At 45.3% G+C, this 15,933-nt stretch overlaps 1 protein-coding gene across 1 annotated transcript in view; it reads right to left on the bottom strand.

The window, feature by feature from the left end:
* Window positions 1-5,501: 5,501 nt before the first annotated feature.
* Window positions 5,502-15,933, bottom strand: part of LOC104849951 (cadherin-related family member 3) — a 54,263-nt gene continuing 43,831 nt past the window's right edge. The window contains exons 12-16 of the mRNA XM_033757019.1: window positions 12,771-13,003; window positions 9,207-9,378; window positions 7,804-8,045; window positions 6,450-6,649; window positions 5,502-5,547 (exon numbers count right to left, since the gene is read on the bottom strand). Coding sequence (XP_033612910.1) covers window positions 5,502-5,547; window positions 6,450-6,649; window positions 7,804-8,045; window positions 9,207-9,378; window positions 12,771-13,003 — 893 coding nt within the window. The remainder of the gene's footprint in view (window positions 5,548-6,449; window positions 6,650-7,803; window positions 8,046-9,206; window positions 9,379-12,770; window positions 13,004-15,933) is intronic.

Raw genomic sequence — 15,933 nt, forward strand, 5'->3', positions numbered from 1 at the left:
GGCTGGGCCATGGCCTGTGCCCCTACGACTGACCTGTGACCAAAACAGCGTCCTCTGCCCCACTTTCTGGGTCGCACAGAACATCTGATGAATGGTGGCAGAACCCAACCCACACAGCTACCTATTTCATCTTAAAATAGTAGTCTTCTTTAAGTGGCATGTGGCACTTCACTGCGCTGAAAAAGCCCAGAGAAATCCGTTCACTGAACGGGAACCCTCTGTCGGTGACACCGTGCTGGCTGCACAGCGCTTTCCTCACCAGAGAAATCCGTACCATCATTTAGTAGTTCAGGTTGGAACTTGAAAAGGAATTGCTGGATCACACATCAAACACCCAGGCTCAAAGTAAGCCAAACTCCTATCCATATCCTTGGCATGAGGGAACTGGAGATCAGGAGTGTTGACAAGCACTGAATCAGCAGAAAGTACCCTCGGTAGCCTCACCTTTATCAAATCTCGCGCAGCTGTGCTTTGGGGTTTATGTTGTTAGTGGAAGAACCCAGAGCTCAGTCCGTTAATGCCCTGGGTTTTATCAGCTGTTCACCAGCAAGAGAGGCCAAGAATAAGAGCAATAAGTGTAATTAGCAGTGACATAGCGAACTGCCTGCATTCTGATCCTGCATTTCCTCTTACTCAACTATGATTCTGGGGGAACTATATCGTCTCTCTCATTTTGCTCATAAAATGAGGGTAATGACAGAGACTGCCTTGTAAATGGTTGTGAGAAGGAAAATTTCATGTGAAAACATTTGGCCATACTAAGAATTTAATAAATATTTTCTATGGTTTGATTGTTAGAAATAACCTAAAAATATCTTGTAATAAATCTGAAAGTGCATATTTATCTATGGACTCTTTCAATATGAAAAGAAAAAGTGTTAAAATTAAATAGGGTATATAGTAGCAGTATAAGCCATAAAAAGAGGAGACCCACAGGAAGACCCACAGGCAGAAGAATAGTTAAGGAACTGGGAGGCGTGCATAGAAAGGTACGTTGTCGGTCTTCAAATGGAAGGAAACTGCCGCTTGGAGCTTGGGAGAACCTTGAAGACACTGATCTGAGGGAACTAAACCAGTCATGAAAGGACAGATGCTGGGTGACTCTGCCTAGGAAGTGCCCAGGTAGTCAGATTCATGGGCAGAGGCAGGAGGGTGGCTGCAGAGGTTGGTGGGAGGGGAGTTACGGTTCACAGGTACTGTGGTGACAGGGGCCCAGCAATACGAGCGCACTGAGGACCACGTTTAAGTAAAGCTAAAAAGCATAATTTTATGCTATATTTATTAAATGTAAAACAAATTGAATAGGTCAGTAACTATAAAGTCCTTATAACTGTGCATGGTGTGTACTAAATAAGTGTTTGTAAAATATGCTTTTTCTCATTTTAGAGGGAAACAAGAAATGGCAAACAGTAACTTTACTTCCAATAAGAATGGAAAAGGCAAAAAAGAAGCAAGAAATGGGCCCAGTAGTCTGCTGCAGGCAGCTCTGCCATCCCTGGACTGGAGGTCTGGCCCAAGACTCTCCAGAGTGGAGAGTGCACAGCCCTGGAACCCAGGAACCTCACTCTTTGCTCCCCATCTCCTTTGACCCTGCCCCCGTAGGACTCTGCTTTCCAGAATTCCACCCCATCTTTTCTTCTCTTTCTTGGGAAAGAAAGAAGGCCATGTGACCCTGGCCATGTGAGCCCCTGACTCAGTGTCCACAGCATGGGACAGTCATGGCTCTCCCGTGATAGGAACACAGGGCCATAGGGCATAGTCATGTACACTTTCCCCAAATGCCTGAAAAGTGAAACTCAAAGGAGCCGATTTGATACAGATCCGATTACAGGATGAGTAGTACGCTTTCAGTAACAAAGCATCCATAACCTCATGCCCAGATACCCAGAGGTGTCAGGAATTGACTTTAAGTGTCACACGCAATGATGGTGCTGGGAGAATGTTGAGGTACAGACCCCATGTCGAGGGACATTTTACAAAGTGACTTCATATTTATCACAGTCGTGTTGACGGTTCACAATCACCCTTTAGAAGCAGAGAAAACCCACACCCTTGTATTCAGCTTTTTACCTGGGAAGAGGGAAACTCAAGTCAAATCTTTTGTCCAAGTTCATAGGGAGAGACAGTGATTGTCTAAACTCACAACCTTCACCTTTTAATGTCACATCTGGGGCTTTTCCAAAACCAGACAATTTTCTATTTTTCCCTTTTCCATTGGAAAGAAAAACCTCATTGGTGAAAAAAAAAAAAAAGCTCGTGACATGTTTTACCAAATGTAGATATGATCCATTCTGCAATTTTGGAGTTTATAACAGACACACTTTAGAATAAGGCTTGAAAATTCATACCCATCTGGCTTGTAGATTTCTCTGGGTTTGATTCTGTGAGAGGCTCCTTGCTTGGGATCTCGTTGATTCTCACAGCTTTAACCAGCAGTGTGTGGCACAAGTAATGCTGTTTGGTTTCCAGGCCTCAAAGTCCTATACTCTCTCCTTCCTGTCTCTTGCAACTCTCCCTAGGATATCCAAGCTGCAATGTTCAGGGCCCAGCTAACCTGCTGAGACTACCAGATCACATGGAAACCAAAAGTAGGAGAGAAGAAATAATAACAAGGAGAAAAGACAAAAGGAAAATGCAATTTTTAAATTATACTTTAAGAGAAACTGCAGCTTCAGGACACAAAGGTATCCCAGGTTACAGTATCTTTTCCCTTCCGGGAAACTCACTCCAAAAGATTCTTAAGGGCCTTAAAGATACAAAAAGACTACAGGGGCCAGGGATTTAGCTCAATGGTTCCACCGCCTGCCTCGCAAGCACAAGGTCCTGAGTTCAATCCCCAGCACCAAAAAAAAAAAAAAAAAGACTACAAATTGTGCCCAGAATTTTTGCCAGTATTTCTCTTCACCAATCCCACCCTGAAGGAAAGAGCACTAAGAGGAAAGCACATCTCTCAGCTTCAAATGCATGCAAATAATTAACACAGCCCACCGAAAGGGATACCCGGCCCCATGGGGCAGGAATATCTCTCCACATCACCTGTCCCAAAGGCCCCCTGAGACCACATGAGCACCCCCAGCTCTAACACAGTGTGCCTGGTCTCTCAAGGGCCCACACTCCCCTCTCTGTACGTTCTCCCTTAATTAGGCCAGATAAACCTACCCTGCCTCTCGCCCATGCACCCTGAAATGCCTTGCGACATCATTGGAGAGCCTGCAACTCAGTCTGCAGGGGGTGTGAGCTGCGGTGCTGGCTTCTCCTTGGGGAATGTGCTCAGCTGCCTGGGGTTACAAGGAAATGGGCCCCAGCTGAGCCCACTGAGACAGCAGGACTGCGAGGGCCACCGATTTGAACCCAGTTCATACTCTGAAGTGTGCCTCTGAGGGACCCTGTTATCAACGGCACATAAAGCAAAGGTTGCCCAGGTGACACTTTTTTCAAATTCTTGAGGTACACAGGGTAAGCACCAATAAAATAGCTGTTATTCTAAGCTAGTAAGTCCCGTGGTAGTTGGGTGCATGCTGCTCTATAGTGGGAAGGGTTGATGCGGTCTATAAAAGGGAGTTTAATGGAACTAGTTACCTGCATCTCAATGCAGGCAGATTTCATGTAACGGCACAAGTGTCCACTCCTCCCGGGGCCCTGGGTGCTCCCTGCACGGAAGGGATTCTCTGCAGAGTGACGGCACTCTACCCCACAACAGTTGCCTTTGCTGTTTTGTCTGGTCCCTGTAGTTATTAGTTTTACCCGCCTGGCCCTACAAGAGTTTACCTTAGGACAGAGTCTCACTTTGCAAAGTGTAAGAATGAGCGATGTATTTAACAGTTCGAGCATCTGAACAGGCAGATGGGCTTCACGCAAAGATAAGTAAGCACCGTACCTGGGTCAACGGCTTCTCTGTCAAACACGGTCTCATACACAGTGGTTTCCTTGGGGAAAGCACACATTGCGTGTTAGCAATTAGCTTGGTAAAATTGCCTTGGATGAGCGTTTTCTACTGGAGCAGCTGAGTTCTTTTAAATTCTTTCATCTCTCCCATCTGCAGAGGGCCAGCAGCCTCAGACCAAAGCTTCCTGCCATCTTTCCCCCTCTCCATTGGCCTCCTTGGGCTCTGTACCCCAGGGCCTTATCTTGTCATGAGGTCTTTTATCCTATCTGAGAAGTGTTACACCAGTGATGTGAACCTATGGCATCCCCACTATGGCGTGTTGTTTGTTTTCCTTTTTAAGACAAAAGATGTTAATGTGGAGCTGTTTTTTTCTAAATGAAGACCTCAGTGTCCAGGTTTAATTGCAGTGTTGGCGCTGTGTGATGAATAAGAGGGTTTTGGGTTGCAGGTTGGCACTGATCTCTAAAAGGTTCACCATCGCAGGTAGACTGTGCCCTTCCCCCTAATTTCATATGTTGAAGTTCTAGCCGCCAGCACCTCAGAACTCACGCCTTTGGAGGCTGAGCCTCTGAATATTTAATAAAGTAAAATGAGGTCACGTGAGCGGGCCTTGAGTCCACGTGACCAGAGTTCTTCTACAAAGAGGCGATTGAGGCACTGACAACGCCATCCCTCTCATGGAGTCTGTGAGGCCAGGGCAAGAAGGTGGCCAAGGCCAGTCGAGGACAGAGGCCTCAGAAGAGACCAAACTGCCAAACCTGTAGCCACCAGGGCTATGCAAGATAAATTTCTGTTCTTTGAGCTACTTGGTCTGGTATTTTGTTACAGCAGCCCCAGCAAAGTAACCCCGAGACGAGGTGCCTTCGGCTGCCTAAGGCAGGGACAGGGGAAGGAGGCGTGGAAGAGCCAGCTCATGACGCCGTGGTGGTCAGCGAGGCCTTGGCAGGGTGCACTGGGCACATGGGAAGCACGTGCAGAGGAAAAATGAGAGACAAGACTAGAAATGGCCTTTCCCATCCCAAACCTCAGCTATGTCTTCCTAACCTTGCCATTCCTGTGCGTGTTCTGTTAAATTCATTCCAACTTGTAGGAGGTCTGCATATGCAAGGGTACAGATTTACCACTTGCTAAAAACTCCAAAACTGAAGAACTTACTCAGGTCTATGACACCCATCATTTATTTTCAAAAATGGATTTTTTTTTTAATGGTGAAAATGTTGAATTTGCATTTGTCTTGTTATTTTTGCTGAGTGTATAAAATTTGAGGCAAATTTTGACCTGGCCAAAGCCTGAGATTGGATCTGAAATTCCAACTTTGTAATGCATATAAATTCAGCAGATACAGACAAGTTGAAATAATTTTATTTCCTATTTATGATGGTTGAGTAGATGTGTTTCTATGGAAGAAATTTTCATTGCTCAGCAATTACAGGAATAAATTACCATAAGGGACCACAAAATGCACTTACTGTTAAGACTTCCAATTTTTTATTTCTGCTTCTTGTGACAGTTTTTTCCTTTTGATTTCGATCTCCTGTTCAAAAATAAACAGATAAAAGTCAGATATCAAGACGTCAAGAGGCATTTCTTTAATAATCACACAATTCAAGCATAATCACGTTGTGATAATCTGCAGCTTACCTGCAATATATTTCATTTCTCTGTATAAAAAGAAAATTGGACAAAATATCAGCTTCATTAAGTTAAAATATGTTTCAAAAATAATTTCATTCAATACTCAGCATGTGACTATTATATCACCTTTCTTAGCCCAGGAAAAATAGAAATGCTATATGGGGAATTAGGAAAGCAGTCTTTGTTAATCACCACCACCCTCTTCTCCACACCATAAATAAATTCTGCTTAATTAATAAAAATTCAACTCCAAGGCTCCTTTCGAAGTCCTGGCACTCTGTGTCCTGGAGAGCTGTCCTGGGGGTTTGAGGAAAGCAGATGAGAATCCTGTCTGTCCCCACGGCCTCTCTTCCCCACTCGGTGCAGAGAGGATACCTATGCTCATTTCCAGTCCCTAGACTACTGCCCAGGGGTTGTCAAACACCAGTCCATGAGCCATCTCCCATCAGGATGATACAAGCAGTCAGTTGCTTGTTTGCTCACAGATTTATCTGTTTATCAGGGAGACCGGTCTTCTGCAAGAGGGGAGGGGGTTAGGGATGGGCAGGGGTGAAAGGAAGGTGATAAAGAGGAATTAAGAGGTGTGCGCATGTACCAACTTCCCACAAGGAACGTACTTATTATGTATTGCAAACGTACAAATTTTTTTAAAATTTTAAAGTTTAAAACTCCTTCCTATAGAAAGTCTGGCACAAATGTTTTACAGTATAATTCAACAATGTACTGTTGCTTTTATAAAAGGAAAGCTCTCAAATGTTTTTGGAATAGAGTAGGTTTGGGGTCATTGGTGAAAGGCACCACTGCGTTCTGTACTCCAATATTTCCCTCTGCTCTTTGAAACCAAACTGAGAAGCCCACAGAGTTGAAATCCCAAACCTCAGTTGATTTCACTTCTTTACAGCAAAAGCTTAGAAAGAAAATCACACACCTGGGCATGGACTTGGAGATGTTCTGGGCCGTGATCTGACAGCACTCCATGAAGTTTCCATGCCTCCAAAGCAGGAAACAAAGCCAGGAAACGAGTCCCACAGAGAGAACAGCCATGAGAGTGAGGATGGAAGGGACGTACCAGGCACTGGACCGGTACGTGTTGACATCTGTGTACACAATGGTCAGGCCTTTGCTCTGCTGGGAAAATTGTTTCAGAGCACACAGAGGATCAGTCCATGTTTTCATAGAGCATCTGTTTACACACAGTAACATCAGTATAGCGCCAGGGTCCTACACAGACAGGGAGCACTGACTCAGCCATGTGTATTTCTACACACCATGGGTGAGGCTGAAAGACACTGAAATACAGAGAGTCACCGATTTAGCTGGGTGCAGAAAGCACTCTGTGACCCCAAATGAACTGTTTCTTTTCTTTGCCTTAAGTTTTCTCGTTCAAGGTCTGAACTAGATGGTGCCTGAGGTCATTTTAGCTCTCACATTCCTCTTATTTATTCTACATTTAATTAACTCTTTTGTGCAGCTTGAGAGAAAATCAAATACTCTAGCAAAAAGATTTACCACCATTTTTTCAAAAGCTTCTACTTCAAAAGATAGAAGAGTTGGGTGGTGGCGCATCCCTGTAATCCCAACACTCGAGAGGCTGAAGCAGGAGGATCGCCTCAAGTTTGAAGCCAGCCTGGACTACATAGTGAGTTCAAGTCCAGCCTCAACTACTTAGCAAGACCCCGTCTGCAACCTGCCCCCCCAAAAAACAAGAAAAAGATAGAATACAATAAAATACAGCATAAGGTCTACTGAACACACTTTATCCTTGGCTGATTCAGAAGCCATTTGGAATTCAGCTGAGGCTTTGCATTTTGATTTTTTAAGAAAATAAAACACTAATGGGTCTGCTAAACTTCACAGGGTTGGACTGAAGATTAGATGGAATAATGAGTATAAGGCATTCAGTACAATGCCTGGCACACCATTAATATGAACAGCATGGATGTTGGACAATATCCTTTGAAGGTGCCGATTTGTAGACATTTTTAATTGATAGAACTCATTAAGTAGAGGGCACTTCTTGTTGGGTGGGACTTTCAGAAAATTCAGATATAATTATCCTCTTAAGGATCTTCTATGCATGATGTGCAATCGGCCCAAATTCAATCCCACTCAGCCTATGTCCACTGTGAAATGCTACCCAGTGGCTGGATGGGCTATGCCCCGGGGACAGGCATATAGCTAGGATGCTGCCCCATCATTCTTTTAGCCTTTCTAGGTGAAGCCTGGATTTACAATAGCGTATTTCCCACACGAGAACCCACTTAAATGCTGAGACTCTTTACTTCAGAGCTGATTGGAGGAGAGGGCGTGGCGGCCCTTATCACATAAATATCTATAACAGCGGTGCCCGTCCTGGGCTTGGTGGCTCTGCCGTGCCTCCGGTTGTCATCCACCACATGTACCACGAGGTGGTACCGCCGCGGCCCCTCGGCTCCAGGCTCGCGGTGAAAGGGGTTCTTCACGATTAACCTGGGAGCATTTGAACCTTGAGTCGGGTCAAACCCAAAATGGTGGTTCTCATTTCCTTTAAAAAGAATGATTGAAAAAGAATTATTTTAAGATACCTTGAATGCTGTGCTGAAACTATCTAAAACTGCTGTTGTAGCACAGTAGGGGTAAATAAGTCAGAGGTCTGCTGTACTCTAAATTCCCACAGCTACACATGGCTTACAATTAAATTGAGATAAAATGAGCAATACATATAACTGATTAGGAAAAATATGTTTTAAAGGTTAAAATCATGAGTCGTAGCCCTACATGTGGCCGGAAAATCTCTCACTATCATGGAATTGTTTTTCCTAGTTGCTTTCTCTTCCTTTGTCTTCCACGCAGAGCACTGTGCCTTTCACCTTCAGCTTAGTCTACACCAGTATCAAATAAGCCAGGCTGACCACAAGTCCTAAGTCCATGTCCTACACACATTGTTGCAAATAAGATGCACATGGTACCTTTCTTCTTGGAGCTTTCCATCTAGCAAGGGAAACAGCATCCACCCAGTCCTCATAATAATTAGTAGTGTGCCTATTGATCCCAGGCTCTGGTTCTCTCAGGTACATGATGACAAATTTGACTTCCATATTTGAAATAGGTCTCCTTTTAGTACCCAGTAGCTCCTTTAACTTATCGTTGTCTGTCATCTTATAATTACTGATCTTATTACTAGTGTAACAGGCAATGAGTGTCACAGGTACAAATCATATCTGTTGGAAACTTCTGTGTGCCCATTTCCTATCACGGTGCCTGGAATACAGCTGGCCTCCGATAAATGCCTCCCACGTAGGACAAGATAGTGATCCAGCTCTGCGTCAATGCAACAGTAGCAGAGTCAAAAGCATCTACCCTAGTGAACTTTTATTGGTATCAGACAAAAAGGTGCCTGCTATTTTGACCAGCACCATGGACAGCAGACTCAGGCTTGCAGTGCGGCCTTTAGTATCATATTTCTTAGGCAAGTCCAAAATCGTGTGGTGAAAATATCTGCGAAGCCACAGATACTTTCATCTCAGCAGGAATTAAACTGGATATTTAATACCCCTGGATATTCCAGTGGTGGAAAAGATGCCTTGCCTTGAGGATATGAACCCGTATACACATAGCCATTTCTATGGTTACAGATCATGTCTAACAGGGTACAACTACGGGCAAGCTGGCACATGCTCTGATTAAAAGAAATAAAGTCATCCACCAGAAGCTATCTCAAAGCGCATTTCGAAATCCTGCGAATCTCTGTCGTGACAGCGTAGCCTGAAGCCGTTGACGTTTGTCCCGGCAGCAGCATTGTCAGGAATGGCTCCCCGGTAAAGAGAGGGCACGCAGACGGGCTCTTCGTCATTCTCGTCCTCAATGTCAACCGTGACCTGTCACAGTGAGGAAGGGGAGTCTCATGTCCGCATCGTCCGACTGCACACACTCTGGGTGGAGACAGGGCCTTCACAATCACTACATTAGAAACCCAGGGTTTTCGGTTCACAGAGCTGTCCCTGGCTGTCGATCAGCGAGTCCAGAGTGCTTGTCACTGCTGGTCAACTGGACATTCAAGGCAGCCATGGGGAGGGCTTTGGGCCACGGGAGGAGCCTCTGGGAAGCTCACAGATTATGCAAATGATGACAAAGGAGAGCTGAAGGCTGGTGCCCCTAACACGTTAAATATTTACGCTGAATGCAAGCATGTCCTGAGCCTGTGTCCTCTTTCTGAAGTAAGGGCCTGCTGTTCACCATTCTCTCCAGTGAAATATATATATATTGTTTGGTAATTATATGATTACTTGAAAGTATGATCTGTCCTAAATTAGGCACTGTTATCAACATCGTCCTAACTAAAATACTACAAAGCATGATTACCCGAAAAAGATCCAAATATCTAGGATTTTAAAATGTCAGGGCAGAATGCCAGTCTGCCACAAAGGTCACCTGCCACCTCGCAGGTGACTGACAGCTTCCGCAGGGACTATCAGAGAGGAGTCCCGGGTGTGCCTGCATTTGCAAGCATTCCCCTTTCAAGAGTGTTCTCTGCCACGTTCCAACAACGCAGCTAAATTCTGGGGAGTGGTTCAACCTTGGACGCTACTTCAATAGTCTGATATGGCTTTGTGCTCATTTGACATTGAGGCCGCTGCACAGGGTAAGTAGGTGGATTGTAGGGCGGCTTCTTTGATGTACTGGAAACAGCACGGTGCTCGGACGTGGAAGAGAAATCTCCATTCAAGCCGCATCTCCCTGTGGTAGGCTCCTGTGTTTGGAACACATGACTTAACCTTGCTTCCCTCAACCACAAAAACACACTAACCCTTAATCCCGACCTTCCTGGGAGTGGTGGGCAGGATGAATTCATCCACTCAGTGGGTATTTATTGAGCACTTATTATGTGCCAAACACTGACTGAGACACAGATGCTCCGGCAGTGATGTGAACGAAGACCCTGACCCATCACAATCTGTAGTTTTGTGATGGAGGCAGAGCAGTAACTGTGGCAGATAGGTATACGAGGCTGTCATACGCCAACTGCTGCCACCCAGTTAAGGACAGAGACTGGCTGGTGAGAACCACTTTCAGAGAAGGCCTTTTTTCAGACCTACTGTGCCGTTTTCTCCCTGCCTCCCTCTATTTGACAAATGCCCTAAGCGATTATGTATTCTCAGAGAACAGGCCATGCTGGGCGGTATAATTTTGATCTGCAGAAATGATACTGCACCACAGATCTTTCCTGTTCCCAACCTTTCTCACTCAGTGCCCTGCATGTATGCTTCACTTTTGCAGAACTTGTTTGCTCTTTGTTTGTTTTGCAGTCCTGGGAACTGATCCCAGGGCCTCCCTTGTGCTAGGCAAGCGCTCTACTATTAAGCTACTTGCCCGACATCCCCCATGTTTTGAGACATGGTCTCACTAAGTTGCTGAACTCAAACTTGCAGTCCTCCTGCCTCAGCCCCCTGAACAGTAGGGATTACAGGTGTGCTCCACTATCCCCAGCTTGCAATTGCTTCTTGATTCCCAGCATCTATTGCATTTTCCTTACCATTCCCCTACTGATGAACGAAGGGGTTGCTGGAGGCTTCCAGCATTACCAGCATAAAGGGCCCTGGCGAACAGGCTTCGTGTGGGAGGAGATGTTACTAAAGTGACTGTGTGAGCTGCAGACGAGCACTAGAGTGCTGGTGAGTGAGACAAACAGGGAGGAGTTCGTGCTCTGGGCTGAGGTAGAGAGGAAGAGGTCACCAGCGCCCAGGGTGTGCGCGCTCTACAGACCCTGGAAATGACACTGCAGCCTCGCTGGGTGAGACGGAAGCAGAGGGAGAGGTCTGAGGGGAGCAAGGTGACTTTTTAAGGGGCCACTGCGGCTCCTGGGCGAACAGTAGACCGCAGGAGGCACAGTCAAGACCAGGAGTCCAGTTATAAGCCTGCTGCCCAAGGCCAGGCGAGGGACCAGAGTCCTAGGCGCTGGTTGGCAAGGGGTGGGAGGTGTATTCTGAAAGCAGAGACAACAGACTATGCTGCAGGTTGGGGGAGAATCTGGGGTGCATGGTAATGATTAGGCATCCCAACTTAGACATCTCTGAGCAAAGTGACCTTCGATGAGTCACAGGCCTTAACTTCCAAGGCTCAGGAGTAGAATCCTGTAAAGAGCGGTTTCAGAAACCACCTTCCAGAAGGGACTGAGGACAGAATGGCAAGTAGGATCACCTCAGCACCCTTGGTCTTCACGAGGTCTCGATCAGAGCAGTGGGCACTGAAGACTCAGGTCCCTCTGAACTCAATCGCTGAATTCCTCCATGTCAATTTGGCGTGCACCCTATGCTATTAAATTTTTCATGTGATAAAAATGTAAGCCCCCAAGAGGGATATACAGTGTCTTCCATGGTTTTGTAACCCAAGATGTTACATTTAAAAACCCCATAAATACTCATTAAAGGGGAGATAGAGTGAACAAGGTCCTGCTTTATCTTTAGGCAAAACATAAATTCTGTGGTAAGTACAGAGTTGCTTGAACATTTTTGTTGTTTCATTAATTCTTCTTCCCTCTCTTCTCATTTGTAAAGAGCGAATAATAATTGCAGGTAGCATCATCCTATACTATTTTGGGAGTTCACAGATGTCTACAGGAAAAAATGTGTACAGGCGCCAAGGCATAAAGATCGCTGTCACAGGCATCAGTCCAAGACCGGAGATTCCAGCCTCATGACTTAACTCAGTCCCTGGGAACACTGTTCTCGTTGTCAGTGTGGCTGTGTCTGGTGCTTTCCTCTCATGCCGTACTCAGAAAAGCTAATAACCCAGAAGGAGAAAGCAGGGGCTCTGTGCAGCAGGGACCTCGTAATTCTTGCATCCCACCTCTGTCTCCTTTGCAGTCACCAAACCTCGTAGTCCCTGACAGCACATCCCTTCGACGTTGCTAAAGTAATTTAAAGGTGACCACATTTTCCCTCACTTTGATGCCACACTACTTTTACTGTAAACATCACCTTTCAACACGAGGTAGACTGTGTCTGAGTCCAGCTCTGTAGCCCTCAGGAGTGAGCTTGGTATGGTTCTTAAATTCCATGCCTCAGCCACCGCATCTGCAGGATGGAAATGACTATAATATTCCTACCTCCAGTGTTTACAGTGAAGAGGAACTAAACACGGAAAGCGTGGCGAACAGAGAAAACCATGCCTGTCTCCACTCCCTGTTGTTAATGGGCGGCCTTTCCTAGTGCAGCCATCAGAACTTACTGGACCAGCTCTGTTTTGCCAGCGCCTGGGTCTTTCCACTCACCGTGGCCACGGCTGTGCGCGGTCGGACTCTGTCGCAGTCCACCGCTTCCACGGTGAGGTTGTACTGCTTCACAGACTCGAAGTCTGGCTGTGTGGTGAGCTCGATCATCCCAGAGCGAGGGTGGATCCAGAATCTTCTCACAGCCTGGGTGTCTCCCTCGGTGATCTTGTAGGTCAGACAGTTTGGTGGGTGGTCGTCATCAATGGCGGTCACTCTTCCGACTTTGTAGAAAGCTGACAATAACATTTTATAAGGCTCATCCTTCTCGCACAGATACAGAACTCTAAGAAGTTGAGCATGAATTTGTTTTCCAAACAGCATCACAGTTTCTCAGAGGGATAACTAGAGGCCTGGAGGGCAACAGAAAGTGTCTGAAACCTTCAACTGTACAGGAGGAAAACTTAAGAGTCCTCTGTCACTGCAAACCATGGTGCACGGATCGATACACTTAAAATAACTTCAAAATAATGCCACTCAGTTTAACCTAGCATTATGCTAATATTGGCATCAGATAGGCTCACAGTACACACCGTGAAAGCAGCATGCCTAGGTTCCCAGCCTCGGCCCTGTCATTTCCTGGGTCACTCACTGAACCATCTACAACCTCTCGGGGCCTCGTGTCCCTCAGCTCGACTCTTCAGACTGGGACTAATACCAGTGTTTACCATACAGAGCTGTCATGCGGACTGAGGAAGTTAAAATATCGAAATCACCCAGAGTGCTGCCTGGTGTATGGTAAATGCTGAATGAGACTTCGTTACTATGTATACACGTTCTCCCATTGAGCAGTCTCAGCAGCCCCATGATGTATGTCCTATTAATAACTTCGTTTTATAGAAAAACAAACAAAGGCCAATGGTTTCAAGTAGTAAGGTCACAGAGGCACTAGGGAAAGAATAAGAATTCAAATTTGTGTCTGCTTTCCACATATTCTTTATTTTTCATTTTGATGTGTTTCTTTTCATTAGTGAATTGATCCATTCACATTTAATATAATCACTGATAGGAATTTGTGTCCAACTTTTTCCATTTCATCCGAGCATCATCACTTATTCTCCCTTTCTCACTTTTTCCCATTGTGAGTTATTTCCACTATATAACTTTACACTTAGCAGGGATTTACTTCTCACATTCTATCACTGTAACACTCTTCTTGGAGATTACAACATGGAACCGTGACTTTTTAAAGTGCATGTCACTAATACAGAATGGTGATGCTTTTTTCGGGAAATCTGTGTTTGCGGTTAACGTATCTTGGTCTTTCCCTATTGTGTTACCCTTCTGTCCCTTTCCTGCCATTCATCCGCTTCCCTCTCTCTATTTTCCTGTATGTATATATTCATTCATTCATCCATTCATTTATTTGGTTTCCATAAAAGAAGAACTTGATACAACTATCAGAGCTGCTTATTTCACTTAACATCTTCCTGCAAGTGATGTCATTTCACTCTTTTTGAGGCCTACAATCCGCATTTTTAAGTCTGCTCGCTATAACTACAGTGTGCAGCACCCCAAAATTATCCTTCAAAAGAGAGATGGATGTCACATGCTGATTGGGTCCGCAGACCTGGAACTTTCACACCCTCCCATCCCTGCGGGGGTGGCCAAGTCCCCTGACCCCCGCCCCAAAGCAGGACGGGTGACCTGCAATCTGGGCTCTCCTGATTGTCCAAGACCAGAGGCAGCCCAGCCAATTCTCAGCTTCTGGACTGCATCAGCGCTGTTGCTGTGTAATTCTACTTTCATGAGGCCGATCATACGGCACACTCGTGGTAATGTGTTACAGATTTGTCAGGCACCCTCGGGCCTTTATATGTTACAAACTCCAGCAGACGCTTCCCCTCTTTGGTGCAGTGAAATACCACCGTCAGTGGCTTGCTAGCTCACGAACCAATGTAGGACATTTTGTTTCTAATAATCAAGAATAAAGAAATGCGAAGAAAGCATTTCAGGAGCTGTTCCTGCCCCCTCAACCTCAGAGAATTTCTCTCTCCATTGGCGTCCTCCCCAGTCTCTGGAACTGTGTGACTCGGCAGGTGACAAACAGCTCATGACACCAGGGGCAGACGAACCACAGTCACAACAAAGAGCAAGGCTACAAGGAAGAGCCTGCTGGTTCACTCCTGTGCCATCGTCGTCACTTTCACAGTCAGCGCCCAGCTAAATAAACCTGAAGTGAGTTCTTCTGAGGGTTTTCACTAAAACTGAACGCCATCTTGAGCATCTTTAGCTGAATTTCAAACTAGGGCAATTGTGCATCTCTGCCAAACTTGCTCATCAGAATCTATTGGGAATGAAACTAGTTTTGCTCCGTGACCTGCAGCCCAGTGTGATTTCGTTTTCATGTGTGTTCCTCTAAATCACTGCTGCTGAGAGAGCCTCTCTGCCTGTGCCTCCCGCCTCCAGAAACCCTGTCAGCTTGTCACACATCATGGAAAAAAATGTCTTTAAATATTGTAGCATTCCTTAATTTAGTTAGAGGAAAACCATCATAAAATTCTCACACACACTCAATCCCTGTGCTAATCAACTCAGCATAAAAAGTTTTTTTTCACATTAACAAAATGAAAATGCCCACAAGGTCTAAAGACTAAATGTTTGATGTTTTGAGGAGACTTCGCTTTCAGAGTAGTTCAAACTTTCCAATTTCCTTCATAGAGCAAATTTCCAGGGACTTGGAAGATTTTTTTATCTACTAATAAATATCTACACACACATACATACAACACTTCTCTAATTTCATTCAGTTTACATATTCTTGTAGGGGGGGCCAAGGAATTTTTTTTTAAAAAAAGGCAAAAGTCTAGCACGTTCTATATTATAAGCAGTCAGTAAGCATGTGATTGCCATTAGTAGGGCAATGAAATATGGCTCTTTTAGCATATGCTGTATAATTAGCCTACATAAAATACCAGTTAAGTTTCATATCAGCTCTCTGATATAGTTACTGGAAACTTCATTTCACAGAGGTGAACTCAAAGGTACATCTAGGTTATGGGATTTAGTAAAGTCATTTAACCAGCGAGCACAGGCAGACTTGAGTCCTGTCCTATTTGACTCGTGGTCTTCCAGCCCCGCTATGTGCCCTTGCCAGCCAGTATGACTTGACTCCAAAACACAGCTGCTTCCAGCTCTTCAAATACTGAAGTCCTGCCTAGAGACA

The sequence above is a fragment of the Fukomys damarensis genome, unplaced genomic scaffold (assembly GCF_012274545.1).
Source record: "Fukomys damarensis isolate Sample0158 unplaced genomic scaffold, DMR_v1.0_HiC HiC_scaffold_28, whole genome shotgun sequence".
In the NCBI taxonomy this organism is placed as follows: Eukaryota; Metazoa; Chordata; class Mammalia; order Rodentia; family Bathyergidae; genus Fukomys; species Fukomys damarensis.